The 17,548-nt window shown below is 47.2% G+C and overlaps 1 protein-coding gene across 1 annotated transcript; it reads right to left on the bottom strand.

The window, feature by feature from the left end:
- Positions 1-4,796: 4,796 nt before the first annotated feature.
- On the bottom strand, positions 4,797-5,677 carry LOC117060538 (40S ribosomal protein S29-like). Its single transcript, XM_033172862.1, has 3 exons — positions 5,578-5,677; positions 5,117-5,216; positions 4,797-4,832 (listed from the first exon to the last, which is right to left on the bottom strand). Exons 1-3 carry the CDS (start codon positions 5,637-5,639, stop codon positions 4,824-4,826), a joined length of 171 nt encoding a protein of 56 aa, XP_033028753.1. The 5' UTR covers positions 5,640-5,677; the 3' UTR covers positions 4,797-4,823.
- Between the last annotated feature and the right edge of the window lie 11,871 nt (positions 5,678-17,548).

Here is a 17,548-nt window from a genome sequence, read left to right as displayed (position 1 = left end):
TTCTTTCCTCTAAATTTTTTTTTGCGTGCAGCTTTGGGAGAAAGCAGGGCATTTAAATGATCGACGTAATTTATTGCCTTGCACCCAACAGCAAAGACGATGTTGGATTCTTTAGCTGTGATCCTGCATTGCAGGGGGGCTGGACTAGATGACTCTTGGGGGCCCCTTCTAACTCTACGATTCTACGGACATTAATCATGCTCTTTCACATAGTAAAATACCAGAAACACATCTTTTGGGAATACTGAATAGTGATATTCCAAAAGAAAAAAACCAATTTTTTTCTGTACGTGAGATCAGCGGCGAGAATTCCGGTGACGAAGTACTGTAAGGGTAACCAGGTACCGACCAAAGAGGAATGGTTATGTAAATTATGTGAACATTTGGGATTGGCCAAATTGATGGATATAATAAGACTAAAGCCAATGAATACAGTCAAGAAGGAATAGGATTGCTTGAATGACTATTTAGAAAGACAAGGTTCAAATGTAAAAATTTGGCTGTGTCTAGAATGAGCTTGTGAATGGAAAAGGGGAAACATACATATACCCATCTATATATTAATATGAAAATACTGAAATACAGATAAAATGCGAAAGGTGAAAGGAAGTGTTGTGAGAGTGATGGAAGTCTATTATTACTGTATTATTATTCTGTAAAAGTGTTTCTTGTATTGAAATATACTTTTGTTTATTCTTTTACTGTCCACTTTTCTTTGCATATTTTCTTCTTTACTTCTTTCTGTTTTAATGGATATTATTCTTTATGTCCAGTTTTGTTCTGATGTATTTACTTTGCAATATAATAAAAGATCATTTTTTAAAAATCATGCTCAAAAAGGGGCTCGTTGAAATGAAATGAATGGCTTAATTGGGTATCACCCAGTAATTTTTTAGCATGGCTGGTATTGCACAGTATCACATCCACACAGAAATAATAATAATAATAATAATAATAATAATAATAATAATAATAATAATAATAATAATAATAATAATTTATTATTTGTACCCCGCCCATCTGGCTGGGTCTCCCCAGCCACTCTGGGCGGCTTCCACCAAACATTAGAATACATTTAAAATATCACAGTTTAAAAACTTCCCTAAACAGGGCTGCCTTCAGGAATTTTCTGAATGTCAGGTAGTTGTTTATCCCCTTGACTTCTGATGGGAGGGCGTTCCACAGGGCGGGCGCCACTACCGAGAAGGCCCTCTGCCTGGTTCCCTGTAGCTTTGCTTCTCGCGGTGAGGGAACCGCCAGAAGGCCCTCGGCGCTGGATCTCAGTGTCCGGGCTGAACGATGGGGCTGGAGACGCTCCTTCAAGTATACAGGACCGAGGCCGTTTAGGGCTTTAAAGGTCAACACCAACACTTTGAATTGTGCTCGGAAACGTACTGGGAGCCAATGCAGATCTCTCAGGGACCGGTGTTATGTGGTCCCGGCGGCCCCTCCCAGTCACCAGTCTAGCTGCCGCATTCTGGATTAATTGCAGTTTCCGGGTCACCTTCAAAGGTAGCCCACATAGAGCGCATTGCAGTAGTCCAAGCGGGAGATAACTAGAGCATGTACCACTCTGGCGAGACAGTCTGCGGGCAGGTAGGGTCTCAGCCTGCGTACCAGATGGAGCTGGTAGGACAGCCGCCCTGGACACAGAATGAACCTGCGCCACCATGGACAGCTGTGAGTCCAAAATGACTCCCAGGCTGCGCACCTGGTCCTTCAGGGGCACAGTTACCCCATTCAGGACCAGGGAGTCCCCCACACCCACCCGCCCCCTATCCCCAAAAACAGTACTTCTGTCTTGTCAGGATTCAACCTCAATCTGTTAGCCGCCATCCAAGAGGCAGGAGCTCATGAATGTAAGTTGCTAGAGAGGAATCAGGAGCCAGGAGAGATCTGCTGTTCCGTTCCGGTCCTGCTTGTGGACTTCTTTCTGTTGGGAGTATCTGACTACTGTCAGAAGAGGATGGATCCAGAAGCCAGACTGCTCTTCTCTTCTCCCCTGCCTGATCATGGGCTAGTCTTGACTTGACTCTGTCTCTAAATCCAACTCTGGTACCAGCTGGTGAAGGGAGCAATGATGGGTTACAGCTGATAAAGGCCTTCATTTTTAGGTGGTTCATAAAGTTGGCATAGGAAGCTATTTTTACCTGGCCAGACACAAACTGAAGATGTTACGAGAGGAAATGAGTGGAGCACTATTTTTAGAAGCTGAATTTAAAAGTGTTGGATATCAGAGAAAGAGCTTAGGAGACTGAAGACCCCCCCCCAGCAGCAAACCATCATTTACCTATTGATTGATTGATATCCCTCCTTTTCCTCCAAGAAGCTATAGGCAGTGTGCATGGTTCTCTCTCCTATTAATTCTGCACAACAACCCTGCGAGGTAGGATAAGCTGAGAGAAAGCAATGAGATCACCTAGTGAAGTTCATAGCTGAGTGGGGGATTTGTCCCAGTCCGACTCTCTATCCATTAAGCCACACTGGCTCTCAAAAGCACCCCAAAGATCCCAGGGCAGTTCACAAAAGAAAATCACATAATCAAACAAAAACAAACCAATAACCTCCCTCCCACATTTTTTAAAAGTCATAGATTAGCAGGAACATAGAAAGCTGCCTTATACTGAATCAGATAATTCAGGTTTTCAACCTTTTTGAGTCCACAGCTCCCTTGACCTACTCCATTCTTTCTGCGGCACCCCTGTGGGGCTCAGGAGCTCAGTTAGGTCACCCCTTGCCTGCAGGGCTGGCAGCCTCTCACCCTTTTTCAGACACCCTCCCTTGTGGAGGGTTCCCTCAGCCTCCTCTCCCCTCTCCACAGGGGACCGGGAAGCACCCCCTGGCCAGCCCCAGAGGCACCATTCGCCTGTGGAGCTTGTAGCCAGGGCTGCTGCAACAAACAGCTGTGCAAGCCTTGGGGAGGCAGAGACGCAAGAGGCATCAGAGGAGGGAGGGAAGGAAAGAGGGACAGATGCTAGTGTTGCCCACGACACCCCAGTGGGCACACAGGTTGGAATCCACTGAAATAATTGATCTTTCTAGCTCAGACTGACGGAAAGCAGTTCTCAGTTTCAGGCAGGGTCCTCCCTCAGCCTACTTGGGAGGCCAGGACTTGAACCCAGAACCTCCGGCTACGCCCCTTCAACATGTGGATTTCTGGGGAAGACTCCCACCGATCTGTGGTGGGATTGCCTTGGTGAGGTTCTCCAACGCAGTCTGGTATGGCATTCAGACTTAGAATTGAAGTGGTTCAACTGGTGTTTCATTGCTTGTTTTACAGTTGCTTTGCCCATTCATTTTAGCAAAACGTATTCTCCTCATTACCCACTCCCACCCCCCAAGCTTGCATTAGAGAAAATGTCTTCCTAGCTGCCTTGAGCTCCAGCAGGTCTCATTGCTACAACTCTATGAGCTCAAAAATTCTGGATATAGTACTGTACAGTACATAGAATAGCCGGTATAATCTCTCTCTCCTGCCATCTACTGGCAGTTGCATAGACCACCTTACCAAGATTCAAACTGATGTCTGGAAGATATAAACCAGGCATATATATATACCCTTTGGGAACTGAAGGGCACAAGGTTGAAAAAGGAAGGATGAAAGCATGCCAGTCCTTACTAGTCAAGAAACTTAGCCACACAAAATGGCAGTCCCATGTGGAGTATGTAATTCCAGGGGTCGCCAAACCAAGGCCCGGGGGCCAGATGTTGCCCAATCGCCTTCTAAATGCGGCCCTCGGACGGTCCAGGAATCAGCGTGTTTCTACAAGAGTAGAATGTGTCCTATTATTTAAAATGCATCTCTGGGTTATTTGTGGGGCATAGGAATGCGTTCCTTTTTTCTTTCTTTCCAAAATATAGTCCAGCCACCAAAACTCTGAGGGACAGTGGACCGGCCCCCTGCTGAAAAAGTTTGCTGACCCCTGATGTAATCTATAGTGAAACTGCAAGTGGTTCCAAACTCTTTTGACATAAAAACACCCACAAAAAACCCCTGGAGATCATACAATGAATGTGCTTTGTAAATCGACAATAATTATTTTTCAGAAGAGAACTAAAATATATAAAGCACAAAACTTGGGAATTTAAACCCTCATTTAGATTGGAGTGTGAAGTTGATTATGAAGGTGACAACTTCCACCCACCCCTGCCTGGAGAAAACAGGACCTCTGAAATGTATCCCCTGGGTCCAACCTGTCATTTTATAAGCTTCTGCTCACTTGCTAAGCTGAGCTGACATCGTGCTGCAACTTGCTCTCCTGCTGAAGAAGCCAAGAGGAAGTGAGGACCAGGGAGGTGCGGAGACACCATGCTTCTGAATTCCATTTGCTGGAAACTGCAAGAAGGTCCTGCTAGCTGAAAGGATTCCCATAGGTGCCAGGTTGGCCAGTGAGGACATGAAGGCTGCGGGACTATTTTATGTTGTTATGAGAAGCGACCAGGTACAAGAAGAACAGTCAGGAAACAGAGGAGTCTCTCTGTAACTAAGACTCCTCTTCAGTTAGGGCCCTAACTCATACCATGGATATGGGTCATAAGATGACAAGGCAGAGAGTGCTGCTGCCTTCATCAGCTAAGCCCCTTTTGGGTGCTGGATCCAACCCCCACCATCTCCCCCTTCCCAGCCCTATTTGCTCTGACTACAGGACTATGTGAAATCATGAGCATCACACCAGAGTTTGAGAATGTGGGCCGACAAGTCCCTATTTTTATTTTTCTGTACACCAAAAGCATCTTCTGCGCGGCAATGAGGGTGTCATCTGGCCGAAGCAGCTTCCACATCTGCAGTCGCCTTCAGGCCATCTCTGCGGGTGGACAGATGTTTAATCCAGCTGAAAAGTGGGAGAGAGAAGAGCAAAGACCTTCAGCGTGACTTTCTCTTGGAGTCTCCCCCCCAACCCCCAAGCCGGGCTTCTTCCTGGGGCTGTGACTGGCAGGACCCACGAGGCCCCTTTTCCTGCTCTCAGGCACCCCTCCTCTCGTTCCTCACCCCCCACTTGTTTCAGTCACAGGGGAGCGCCAAGGAGCGGGGCTGACCCCTGGCCTCTCCCCCTGGAGAAGGGGGGGGGTCCCCCACCCCCACCCCTCCTGCCCACCCCCCCTCTTCCCAGCTCACCTTGATGAAGCCGATGTCCTTGGCGTACTGGCGGAAGCACTGGCGGCACATGTTGAGCCCGTACTTTCGGATCAGGCCGTGGCGGTTGGAGCACACGCGGCTGGGGGGGTGGGGAGGAGAGAGAGGCCTGTGGGTCAGCGGGGGGGGGCAGGAGGAGACCGGGGCCCCCTCTTTTCCTCCCCCCTCAGCCCCCTCCCACGGGGGAGAGAAAGGGAGGGGCCTGTGGGTCAGTGGGGGGGGGCAGGAGGGACCCCCCTCCCTCCCCATATTCCCCCCTCGGAGTTATGATTCCCCTTAGCCCCCCTCCCACGGGGGAAAGAGAGAGGCCCGTGGGGGCCCCCTCCCCATACTCCCTCCCTCCCTGAGGCGCCTCATGGCGGCGGGCTCCCCCCTCCCTTCCGACCCCCCCCCCCCACTCCTAATTCCCCCTCCCTCCCCCCCTCGCGCGCCCCTCCAACCACCAGGACCGGGACCCCTGTCCGAACTTCCTCGGTGGGCTCCAGTAGAGCTGCTGGTGGCCCATGTTGCTCGGCGCCGGGCGAGGGAAGGAAAGGCCGCGCCGGACTGCGCACGCGCACGTGAAGGAGAGCGAGAGGGCGGCCTGTCCCGTGGTGCCCCGCGCGAGGCCCGGCCCCCCGCCCCCGCCCCGTGACTGTCACGGCGCTCCGAGCCAAGAGCGCTGTTGTGCGTGCTCCGTCCAGCCGGGCGCGGTGGCGCGTGCCTGTAATCCAGCTACTCCTGGAGGCTGAGTCTGGCGGATCGCTTGAGCTCAGGAGTTCGGGGCTGCTGTGGGCTATGCCGATCGGGTGTCCGCACTAAGTTCGGCATCAATATGGCGAGCCCCGGGGAGCCGAGGCGCGCCAGGTTGCCCAAGGAGGGGTGAACCGGCCCAGGTCGGAGACGAGCAGGTCAAACTCCCGTGCCGATCAGTAGTGGGACCGCGCCTGTGAATAGCCGCTGCAGCCTTACCTGGGCAACACAGCGAAACCCAGACTCTTTTGCTGAATGCAACAACAATAATAATCAGTATAATAATCATCATAAGTGCGATTCGGAGACAAGGCGCTGCAGCCTCACCTGGGCAACGCAGCGAAACCCAGACTCTTTTGCTGAATGCAATACTAAATAATCATTATAATTATTATAATAACAGTGCAATTCGGAGACAGGCGCTGCTGCCTCACCTGGGCAACGCAGCGAAACACAGACTCTTTGCTGCTGCAACATTCAGTGCAACAACAATTATTATTATTATTATTATTATTATTATTATTATTATTATTATTATTATTATTATTATAATGAGAAGTGCAATTCGGAGAAGGCGCTGCAGCATTTATTCCATCAAGAGACGTTGCAGCGAACCCCCCCCGCCCCCTCGACGACGCCTTTGCCCCCGGATAATGCACAGGATCACTACCGCTTGCAGGAATTCCTCAGCCCGCCAGGAAAAGCGACTGGCCCCGTTGGCACAGAGATCTCGGGGTGCCGCGGCGGGAAGGGAGCGAGTGGCGGGGACTGGGGGGCCGGGAAAGGGAGTTTGCACGGCGCTTTGCAAGCCGTCTCTGTCCCCGTTTGGCTGCATTTCTACAAAGAACTTCTCCAAAGACCGGACAGAATCCTATGGGCGCCCTGCGCTGCGCGACCGCTCCCTCCTGGCCAGAGCGAGGAAGTGCCGCTCGGGACGCGCGCACTTCCCCGACGCCGCCAGCAGGGGTCAGCGCAGCGCACACGGACCGGCGCTCCGGCATATGAAGTTGGGAAGGAAGATGCTTTTAGGATCTTTTAGTTGGGGAAACAGAAAAGCCCTTCTGTAACTGTAACCACAGCGTAAATGAGCAAGCTCACCTTTATTTAGAAATGGGTAAAAGTGTGATCCCCCCACAATGTATATTCCAATTCCCAGATATGGTCTATTGAAGCTGTCCTTAAACTGGTTCCCAGATAAAGAAAATTCCTTCCAATAGCACCGTTAAGGTACCCCTGATCATGAGGTCCAGTCGTGTCCGACTCTGGGGGTTGCAGTGATGTCTCTGCTTTTTAAGATGCTGTCTAGGTTTGTCATTGCTTTCCTGCCAAGAAGCAGGCGTCTTTTAATGTGTCCAGAGGAGGGCAACCAAAATGGTCCAAGGCCTGGAAACGATGCCTGATGAGGAACGGCTTAGGGAGCTGGGTATGTTTAGCCTGGAGATGAGAAGGTTAAGGGGTGATATGATAGCCATGTTCAAATATATCAAAGGATGTCATAGAGAGGAGGGAGAAAGGTTGTTTTCTGCTGCTCCAGAGAAGCGGACACGGGGCAATGGATTCAAACTACAAGAAAGAAGATTCCACCTAAACATTAGGAAGAACTTCCTGACAGTAAGAGCTGTTGGACAGTGGAATTTGCTGCCAAGGAGTGTGGTGGAGTCTCCTTCTTTGGAGGTCTTTAAGCGGAGGCTGGACAGCCATTTGTCAGGAATGCTTTGATGGTGTTTCCTGCTTGGCAGGGGGTTGGACTGGATGGCCCTTGGGGTCTCTTCCAACTCTAGGATTCTAGGAGACCTCTGAATAACTGGGGGTGGGGGAATGGAGCAGCCAAGGCCATAGCGTGGATCTGACCTTCTGAAATTCCTTACCTGGCCCCTCTTGGCCCCACCCCCTGATCTGTAAAGCCAAGGAGTAGTTCTGGGAGGTGCGGACGGTTCCCCCTCCAACCATTTTAAACACTGGTTGTCCCTGGGATCTCGCACGCTCTGCGCTTCGCAAATTGCTTTCAACAGCCGAATCAATATTCCGTGCAGAGTAATATAAACAGCAGGCTAATGGTCAAGTCACTATTTTAATTTAAAACAGAGGAAAAAGGAGACATCTATTATCTGTGGCAATAAATATTCTGCATCCGCTGCATGCTGGGTTAATAATCCCATGGACGCATATGTTGAACTGAAATTAAATGAGATCATCTGAAGAGGGAGAGTTTTTGCTTTGATCCTTGTTCCTGACTTCCGAAGGTAGGTGGCAGACTTGTCACGCAGGTGAGGATGCTTTTATTTTTTATTTTTTTTATTGTACAGTATTTCGATTTCTTACATCCACCATTGTCTCAAACATTTTATACATACTTTCATTTGTACTTGTTTTGCAAATTAAATTCCACAGTATAAATTAATAAAATGTACGTACTCTCCCATATGTATTTTCTCTTTCATTAACTCTTTTTCCTTACACACAAATAGTAACAAAGAAAACCAAACCAAAACAAAAACAAACAAAAACATAAAGAATAAAAATAAAATAAAAACTACTAATAATGAAAAGCATAGAGATATGAAACTATACAGAAAAAGGAAAATAAAAATAAAATAAAATAGATAAAATAAAAAAAAACAAAAAGAACTTATAAAACACCCACACCCACACCCACACAGATATTAATCTCTTTTGTTAGACTTCCCATCTTTTCCCTATGAACGTTCAGTTTCTCATTATGAATGTGCTCAACACTGCTATATTATCTTTTGTCTCCATTCAAAAACATTTCAAAATCTACATTTAGCCATATCCTATATCACAATCCCATTAAAACTCCAGAGTCACTCAAAGGCCGCCATTATTGATGCTTTGTAGATACCTTCTATATTTCTCCCATTTTATCACAAAAGCTTGTCTATTATTTCCTCTTAAGGAGTTGGTCAGATGGGCCATCTCAGCGTATTCCTGTAATTTAATTTGCCACTCTTTTATATCTGGCGCGTTTTCTCCCTTCCAATTCTGCGCTATCAAACTTCGCGCAGCCGCAGAAGCGTATAAGAAAATATCTTTTAGTTTCTCTGGGATTTCATTGCCTATGATACTAAGTAGGAAAGCCTCTGGTTTTTTACAGAATGTCAAACCCAGAATTTTTTTAAGTTCTTCGTATACTAAATTCCAGAAAACTTTGATCTTTTTACAGGTCCACCACATGTGAAACATATCTCCATTGCTTTCTCCACATCTCCAACAATTATTAGCTAAGTTTTTGTACATTTTGGAAAGCCTTGATGGAGTTAAGTACCATCTGTACTGCATTTTGAGCATGTTTTCTTTAATATTATAACATGCTGTGAACCTCATTGTATCCTTCCAAAGTTTTCCCACTGATCTAACATAATTGGGTGGCCAATATCCTGCGCCCATCTGATGGTGAGGATGCTTTTAGGCATCGGCATTTGAGCAAGGGTGTGTGTGTGGCTTAAAAGGTCAAGTACAGGGGTCAGCAACCTTTTTCAGCGACCTTCCCTCAAACCACGTGGTGGGCTGACTATATTTGAAAACAACAACAACAACACACGAACAAATCCCTATGCCCCACAAATAACCCAGAGATGCATGTTAAATGAAAGGACACATTCTACTCACGTAAAAACATGCTGATTCCCGGACTGTCTGCGGGCCGGATTGAGAAGTCGATTGGGCTGCATCCGGCCCCCGGGCCTTAGGTTGCCTACCCCTGGTCAAGTATATGGGTGCTGCCCCTTCTTTGGGGCTGCAAATGGGCAGCCTCAGGTTCAGTTAAGGCAGGGGTCAGCAAACTTTTTCAGCAGGGGGCCGGTCCACTGTCCCTCACACCTTGTGGAGGGCCGGACTATATTTTGAAAAAAATAAATAAAATGAACGAATTCCTATGCCCCACAAATAACCCAGAGATGCATTTTAAATAAAAGCACACATTCTACTCATGTAAAAATACGCTGATTCCTGGACCGTCCGCAGGGCGGATTTAGAAGGCAATTGGGCCGCATCTGGCCCCCGGGCCTTAGTTTGGGGACCCCTGAGTTAAGGGAACCATAATGACCAGGGCACTGGAGCAACTCTCCTAGGAGAGCATCGCTGCCCCTGACTATGGAGACGGAGCAGAGCTGTCCTGGCCAGTTGCCATTGACAGCCCTCTCCTCCTCCCTGCATTTGCCTAATCCTCTTTTAAAGCCATCCAGGTTGGTGGCCACTCCTATCTCCTGTGGCAGGGAGTTCCGGAGTTTCCCATGTGCACTATGGCAGGCACGTCCAACCGGTCGATCGCGATCTACCTGTTGATTGTGGGGCTCAACAACTTTGGTCAATCCAATGGGTAGATCACTGCCAGTTTTTTTTTATAGTGGGAGTAGATCGCAGTCTCTTGGGAGTTGGGCATGCCTGCACTAGGGGAAGAAGGACTTCCCTTTATCTGCATTGAATCTTCCAACCGTCAGCGTTGTTCGATGCCCACAAGTTTGAGTCCTGTGTGGGACGGTAAGGCCTTAAAGAGTGACTGTCAGAGCAGGGAAGTCCAGGTGGCATTTCATTTATAAGGGTTCATCTTACCTGCCCTTCGGCGTAAGGTTTGGGGCAGGATCCAGTAATACAATCATATAATTGTAACTCCGGTAAAAACAGGTAAGAGGGGATAATACAAGATCTAAACGGAACCCCAGCCAGCCATCTGATCACTGGATTTTTGGACCGGTGGACATTTCTGAATCGCCTCCAAGGGCAGCCCCATGTAGAGCGCATCACAGTAGTCCAACCTGGGGGTTTTTTTTTTTTTTTTTGGCTAGATCCTGAAATGTGAACCCTGCTTTGCAGTACTGAAAGCAGGTTCTCTGAGTCCAGCTTATCCTGGGTTGTCCAAAAGGCCTGCCTTCGCCCCACCTTCCTCCCCCCCCCCAAAATGCGTTGTCTTGATGTGCCTGGGTAACAAACTGACGTAGTAGAATTTGAAAGGCACTTGGTTTGCTGCAGCTTTGCAGCCGGGTAACGCCTCTCGACAAAAATGTTTTCTTCTTTGGCTTTTGGGTTGTCACCAGACATCAGTGGGTCTTTAGTTCTCGCTGGTTGTTTGAAAGAGTGTGTTCATCTCCAAGAACGTTTATTTATGGCAGGCAAGGAAACCTACTTAAATCGCATCATTTCCATAACTGAATATTTATGGCGGCAGCGACTGGATGCTGCTCCTTGATTAAACTGAAAACCCTTCACTCACTTTATATAAATGTTTACTTGTCGGGGAGTAAAAATTGTCTTTAAACAAACTTGAAATCAAATTACGGGGGGATTTTTTTTTTTATTGGGGGGTGGGTGGGTGTTTCCAAAAGGGACTGGTGGAAAAGAGCGAGCTTGATTATGTGCATGCGAACTGGCCATTCAGCTGCAGTTTATTTCAGTCACGCCGGCCGGATAGAGCCTCCACATCCAGGCGCAGTCTACATCCAAATGCCAGATGCTAGGGATGATCCAAAGGGTCAGGTGGGCTGCGCTGTTTGTGGGCTTCTGGACACAAATAGGTTGGGAGCCTCAATGACCCCTATGGAGGCTTCACCTGGGGCAAAAAACCTGGCTAGCCCCCCCCCCCCCCGTAGCTACGGCCCTGGGTGAAGCAAGGCAAAGGGCCTATAGAAAGCACTATTCAGAATAGCGGTTTCCACAACCCACTAAGTCAGGGGTCAGCAAATGTTTTCAGCAGGGGGCCGGTCCACTGTCCCTCAGACCTTGTGGGGCCGGACTATATTTTGAAAAATAATAATGAATGAATTCCTATGCCCCACAAATAACCCAGAGATGCATTTTTTTTAAAAAAAGCACACATTCTACTCATGTAAAAAACACCAGGCAGGCCCCACAAATAACCCAGAGATGCATTTTAAATAAAAGCACACATTCTACTCATGTAAAAATATGCGGATTCCCGGACCGTCCGCTGGCCGGATTTAGAAGGTGATTGGTCCGGATCCAGCCCCCGGGCCTTGGTTTGCCTACCCATGCACTAAGTAATAACCACACAATAAAATTCAAAACAGCAACCATTAATTGATTTCGCCCTTATTCAAATTCCCATTTATAGCTATAGGTTCCCAGAAAAAAACTAACTTATAGACATGAGTGTGTGACACACAGATATAAATATATGCTAGGATCTAATCTTCTAGCGTGTTCTTGAAGCTACTAGCATGAGTTTGGCCAAACTGCGAGAGGCAGTGAAGGATAGGCGTGCCTGGCGTGCTCTGGTCCATGGGGTCACGAAGAGTCGGACACGACTGAACGACTGAACAACAACAAAATCTTCTAGCTAAAAAAAGAAAAGAAACTACAGGAAAGAACATTGCATGGAAATTGTTTTTACCCATTCTTACTAACGAAACGGTAAGGGCGAAGGAAAATCATAGCATAAAATATTTGCATATATGAGTACGTGCACAAGCACCTACGGTAATGAATTTGTATGAAAATCAATAGCTGTTACCAATAATTGACTGCCTTGTGACAACTCAGAACCACAAATACAAACAAACTTGACTCAAGAAAGTAGCTGTGAAAGCGATAAATTAAAGAATGAATCCAGTGTAATTTGTACATTTACATTTGTAGGCCATTGAGAAATATGTGGAATAGAAAAAGGTAACCAAGGACTATGAACGACGGAGAAAGTACGGTATAGGGTGCCGATGACAAACATAATTTATTCTAAATATTATTTCAGACTCCCTCCTTTCCTTTCCTCCATTTTCTGCTGCATCTGTGTTCGTTCCCCCCTGCCAGCTAGTCCCCATCACAGTTTCCTGTAATAAAATAATGAAATTGAATCGCAATGAAGCCACAATTAAAACGACACTTGGAACCCATCAGTCAATACAGTGCTACCTTGGTTCTCAAATGCCTTGGTTCTCAAACGCCGAAAACCCGGAAGTAAATGTTTCAATCATTTTCCAGAAGCTGAACATCCGATGTGGCTGTCGGCTATTGTTTCTGGGGCGCCTGCACCACCACCACCACTAATAATAATAATAATAATAATAATAATAATAATAATAATGTATTATTTATACCCCGCCCATCAGGCTGGGTTTCCCCAGTCACTCTGGGCGGCGCCTTGGTTTTCAAACATTTCGGAAGTCAAATGGACTTCCGGAACAGATTAAGTCTGGCGCTTTTGTTTCTGCTATTTATTTTGCATTTTTGTTTTTGAGGCTTTTCCCGGTTAATTTGTATTTGTGACTGTGTGGAACCCAGTTCAGCTACTGATTCATTGATTGTGTGACTGCGGAAATGGGTAAAAGCCCCCCTCCCATCCAAACAATGACTATCATCAGTGCAGGTAAGAAAAAAATAATAATTTTAATTTTCATCATCTACAATACTGCCTTATTTATAGTACAGTACATTGATTGTTGTTTTCATTTTATGGATCAATGGTCTTGTTAGATAGTAAAATTCGTGTTAAGTTGCTGTTTTAGGGGTTGTTTTTAAAAGTTTGGAACGGACTGAATCTGTTTTCTATTCCTTCCTATGGGAAAGTGCGCCTTGGTTTTGGGACGCTTTGGTTTGGGAACGGACTTCCGGCTCCCTCGGCCTATAGAGCACCGCAACCCCAGAGTCGTCCATGACTGGACTTAACAGTCAGGGGTATCTTTACCTTTACCTTTAAGGTGCTACTGGAAGGAATTTTTTTATTTTGTTTCGACTATGGCAGACCATAAAGAAGACTGATCGCCGAAGAATGGATGCTTTTGAATTCTGGTGCGGGAGGAGACTCTTGAGAGTCCCATGGACTGCAAAAAGATCAAACTTATCCATCCTTAAAGAAATCAGCCCTGAGTGCTCACTAGAAGGACAGACCCTGAAGCTGAGGCTCCAGTACTTTGGCCACCTGATGAGAAGAGAAGACTCCCTGGAAAAGACCCTGATGTTGGGAAAGATGGAGGGCACAAGGAGAAGGGGACGACAGAGGACGAGATGGTTGGACAGTGTTCTCGAAGCGACTGGCATGAGTTTGGCCAAACTGCGGGAGGCAGTGGAAGACAGGAGTGCCTGGCGTGCTCTGGTCCATGGGGTCACGAAGAGTCGGACATGACTGAATGCTTAAACAACAACAATGGCAGACCAACACGGCTACCTACCTGTAAGTGTTCTTAGCAAGCCATTGGGGAGAAGTGTTGTGATATTAGTACAAACCGAGCTGCAAGAAGCGAGGTCACTTGACTTGACTAAGAGTCATGTTTCCCTGTGGGAAATCCACCAGTCTTCCCACACATGTGATGTCATTGTAATTTACTGATGTATTTTACTTTCGTTTCTGCCTCAGAGATGCTGGACGTGTTATGCATAGCTCTGGATATATGAGCTTGCTACGCAGAGATATAATCTACAATAAAGTAGGTTTTAGCCTTAAAGGCTTGTGTGTGTTGCTCTTCAAGCTGGGGAACAATCACATATTACTAATGTGCCCTGGACTTGAGTAGCCAGGAAGGCGCAGAGGCTTTGTTCCTGCCTGGGGGTCAGTCTAACAACTTGCCCCCCCCCCGGGAAGTCTCACAACAAGAAGAGGGCACTGCCCTGCCATCTTCAACCTGCCCTCTGCCAGCTCCTCACTTACTGTTCCTGGCCAGTCTAGGAGTGGCCCTGCCTTTCTTCCTTAGCCTCCATGCTGCCCTTGGAGATTCAGGAAGGAGAAAACCGGAATTGGTTAGCTTTGGTGTATTCATTGCTTGGGTGCCCCTTCTGCTGGGCTCTGCCTTCTGCCCTGTTAGTCCCAGAGGGCACACTCTGATCTTCTTCCAGTGACTGGGAATCAGAGCTGGAGAAGGTGCTGCTGTCCTCAGGTTCTGCTTGCGGCTTCATAGGGGCTACTGGTTGGCTACCACGAGGGCTAGATGGGCTGTTTGGCCTCATTCCACAAGGCACAGCTTGGGCGAAAGACGTCTCCATCACGGATCGGGTGTTACAGGTCGGCTTTGAGCTCCCGCAGCTCCAGAGTCAAGTGGGGTATGACTGATGCTTGTCTGAGCTGATTAGGAAGGCTCGTCTGACAGAACATTTGTTTGTTTAATTGCCTGCAGGAAGATTAATCTGACGCTGAAGGAGACATTTGGGGCTTCCAGGCTTATTGACTTGAAATATTGTGATTTGCTTGTTTTCTCTCTCGAATCTCATTTGGAAGAGATTTAGGTCCGTCCGTCCCCAGCTTAATCTCCAGGTCACAGGTGGGCAACTCCTTGTCTGCATCCAGGTGGCTGAACTGATGGAGGAAGCTTTCGGATGACTAAACCAGGAAAGATCAAAACCAGGCTTTCCCAACCTGGTGCCTTCCAGTTGTTTTGGTCCAAAGGCTGAACAAAATCTGTAGAGTGATGGGTTTCGAGGACTGCTGGTACCAAGCAATGCGCGCATCAATTCTTGCAGTTCCCACATCTATAAGGTACTGATCTATTATCAATAGTTATGTTCCAAATCATCGTGTTCTAAATAATAGCTGCAAAATTGCAATCTGAATGCAGCTGCAATATATTGATTAGCGTTCAGAAAACCAAGAAGATATATTACCCTTACTGTGAACATTGGCTACCCCTAATAGAGCCTGCAAGTCTTGAAGTTTCACAAAGTCTTCCTGGGATGGGATGGGACTTTCTGAAGAATCACGGAGGGACCACAGACTGCAACACAAGAATGCAGCCATCCTGGCCCGAAGCCACTGAAAGTCTTATATAATAATAATTTATTATTTGTACCCCGCCCATCTGGCTGAGTTTCCCCAGCCACTCTGTGCGGCTCCCAATCGAGTGTTAAAACAATACAGCATGAAATACTAAAAGCTTCCCTAAACAGGGCTGCCTTCAGATGTCTTCTAAAAGTCTGGCAGTTGTTTTTCTCTTTGACATCTGGTGGGAGGGCGTTCCACAGGGCGGGCGCCACTACCGAGAAGGCCCTCTGCCTGGTTCCCTGAAACCTCAGTTCTTGCAATGAGGGAATCGCCAGAAGGCCCTTGGCGCTGGACCTCAGTGTCCGGGCTGAATGATGGGGGTGGAGACGCTTCTTCAGGTATAAAGGCAGTTTGAATTGTGCTTGGAAACGTACTGGGAGCCAATGTAGGACTTTCAAGACCAGTGTTATGTTGTCTTGGCAGCCGCTCCCAGTCATCAGTCTAGCTGCCGCATTCTGGATTAGTTATAGTTTCCGGGTCACCTTCAAAGGTAGCCCCACATAGAGCGCATTGCAGTAATCCAAGCGAGAGATAACCAGAGCATGCACCACTCTGGTGAAACAGTCTGTGGGCAGGTAGGGTCTCAGCCTGCGTACCAGATGGAGCTGGTAGACAGCCGCCCTGGACACAGAATTAACCTGTGCCTCCATGGACAGCTGTGAGTCCAAAATGACTCCCAGGCTGCGCACCTGGTCCTTCAGGGGCACAGTTACCCCATTCAGGACTAGGGAGTCCCCCACACCTGCCCACCCTCTGTCCCCCCAAAACAGTACTTCTGTCTTGTCGGGATTCAACCTCAATCTGCTGGCCACCATCCATCCATCTTGTCTTCTATGAATTTATACAACCGTGGCTACAAGTAGCCAGGCACCATCACACTCAGAAAGTACATTTGTTGAGATGTTGGAAACTATGAATTAAAGATTCCTGCAAAGTCTCCAGTCTTTTGATGCATCAACAGATGCATCTTTTCATTATTATTTTTTAAAAACACTTGGCAATGCATTCATCACCGTCATGATTTACACACTGCCACTGGTGATTCGGCCAGATGCTGTGAGGAAGGTTTGAGGGAAATGGTTCAGGTTTGAAAGGAGGAGCTGAAATCTGACTCTGTTCTCCCAGTCTAAAGTGCTTTGCATTTTTCTAAGAATCCTAGAATTGCAGATTTGGAAGGGGTACCCCCGGGGTCATCTAGTCCAGCCCCCTGCAATTCAGGAATCTCAGCTAAAGCACCCATGACAGATGGCCAGCCAACCTCTGCTTGAAAACCTCCCAAGGGCAGACGACCAGCAGTTAAAGCCAAATATTATTCGAAAGACCAAGAAAAAGAAAGAAAGAAAGAAAAGAAAGAAAGAAAGAAAAGAAAGAAAGAAAAAAGAAAGAAAGAAAGAGCTATCACAAAGAAGAAAAGCTTGCTGGAATCAAATAGTCTTTATTAATGAATGAAAACCAGCGAGGAAGGAGGTCATTTCTACCCTCCCCTGTCATATGTCAGGGATTTTTTTTAGACACTCCATATATGATTTAAAAATTAATAAATAAATGGCCTGCGAAGCTCATAAATGCAACACTGCAATTTCCTGTACGTATCAGATCAGAGCAAGAGATTCCAGTTAACTGTTAATATTTCTAATGGCATTAATAGCGAATGTTTTAGAGGGGGAGGAAGGGAGAAGCCATATTTCAGGATGATGAAGAACCAGAAAGTTGTCATATCCCTTTTAGGAGTGGGCTGGTTACAGATATCCCCGATTATGCGTATGATTTCCTGGGCCAAGGCAGCGAGGACGTAACTTTCATCTGCAATGAGCCAATTTCTCCTTCACCGTGTTGACACGCCAGTTGGAAAGCAAGATCCTGTACCGTCACAAAAACCAGAGCGAGCCTTTTCCCCATCCTTTGCATTAAGTTCCTTGATCCATAATTTATGGGTTAGCGGTCAGATTGTCATTCCTGAC

Source organism: Lacerta agilis, chromosome 1, assembly GCF_009819535.1.
Source record: "Lacerta agilis isolate rLacAgi1 chromosome 1, rLacAgi1.pri, whole genome shotgun sequence".
Classification (NCBI taxonomy): domain Eukaryota; kingdom Metazoa; phylum Chordata; class Lepidosauria; order Squamata; family Lacertidae; genus Lacerta; species Lacerta agilis.
The sequence above is the reverse complement of the archived record's forward strand: the minus strand, read 5'-3'. Positions and strand labels throughout refer to the sequence as shown.

What these genes read in the sequence shown, in the direction of transcription:
- LOC117060538 (XM_033172862.1), bottom strand. Translation starts at nt 5,639, where the DNA reads ATGGGCCACCAGCAGCTCTACTGGAGCCCACCGAGGAAGTTCGGACAG. An exon ending in GGACAGGGGTCCCGGTCCTG is followed by an intron (nt 5,217 to 5,577) that starts GTGGTTGGAGGG and finishes CCACCCCCCCAG; the next exon opens with CCGCGTGTGCTCCAACCGCC.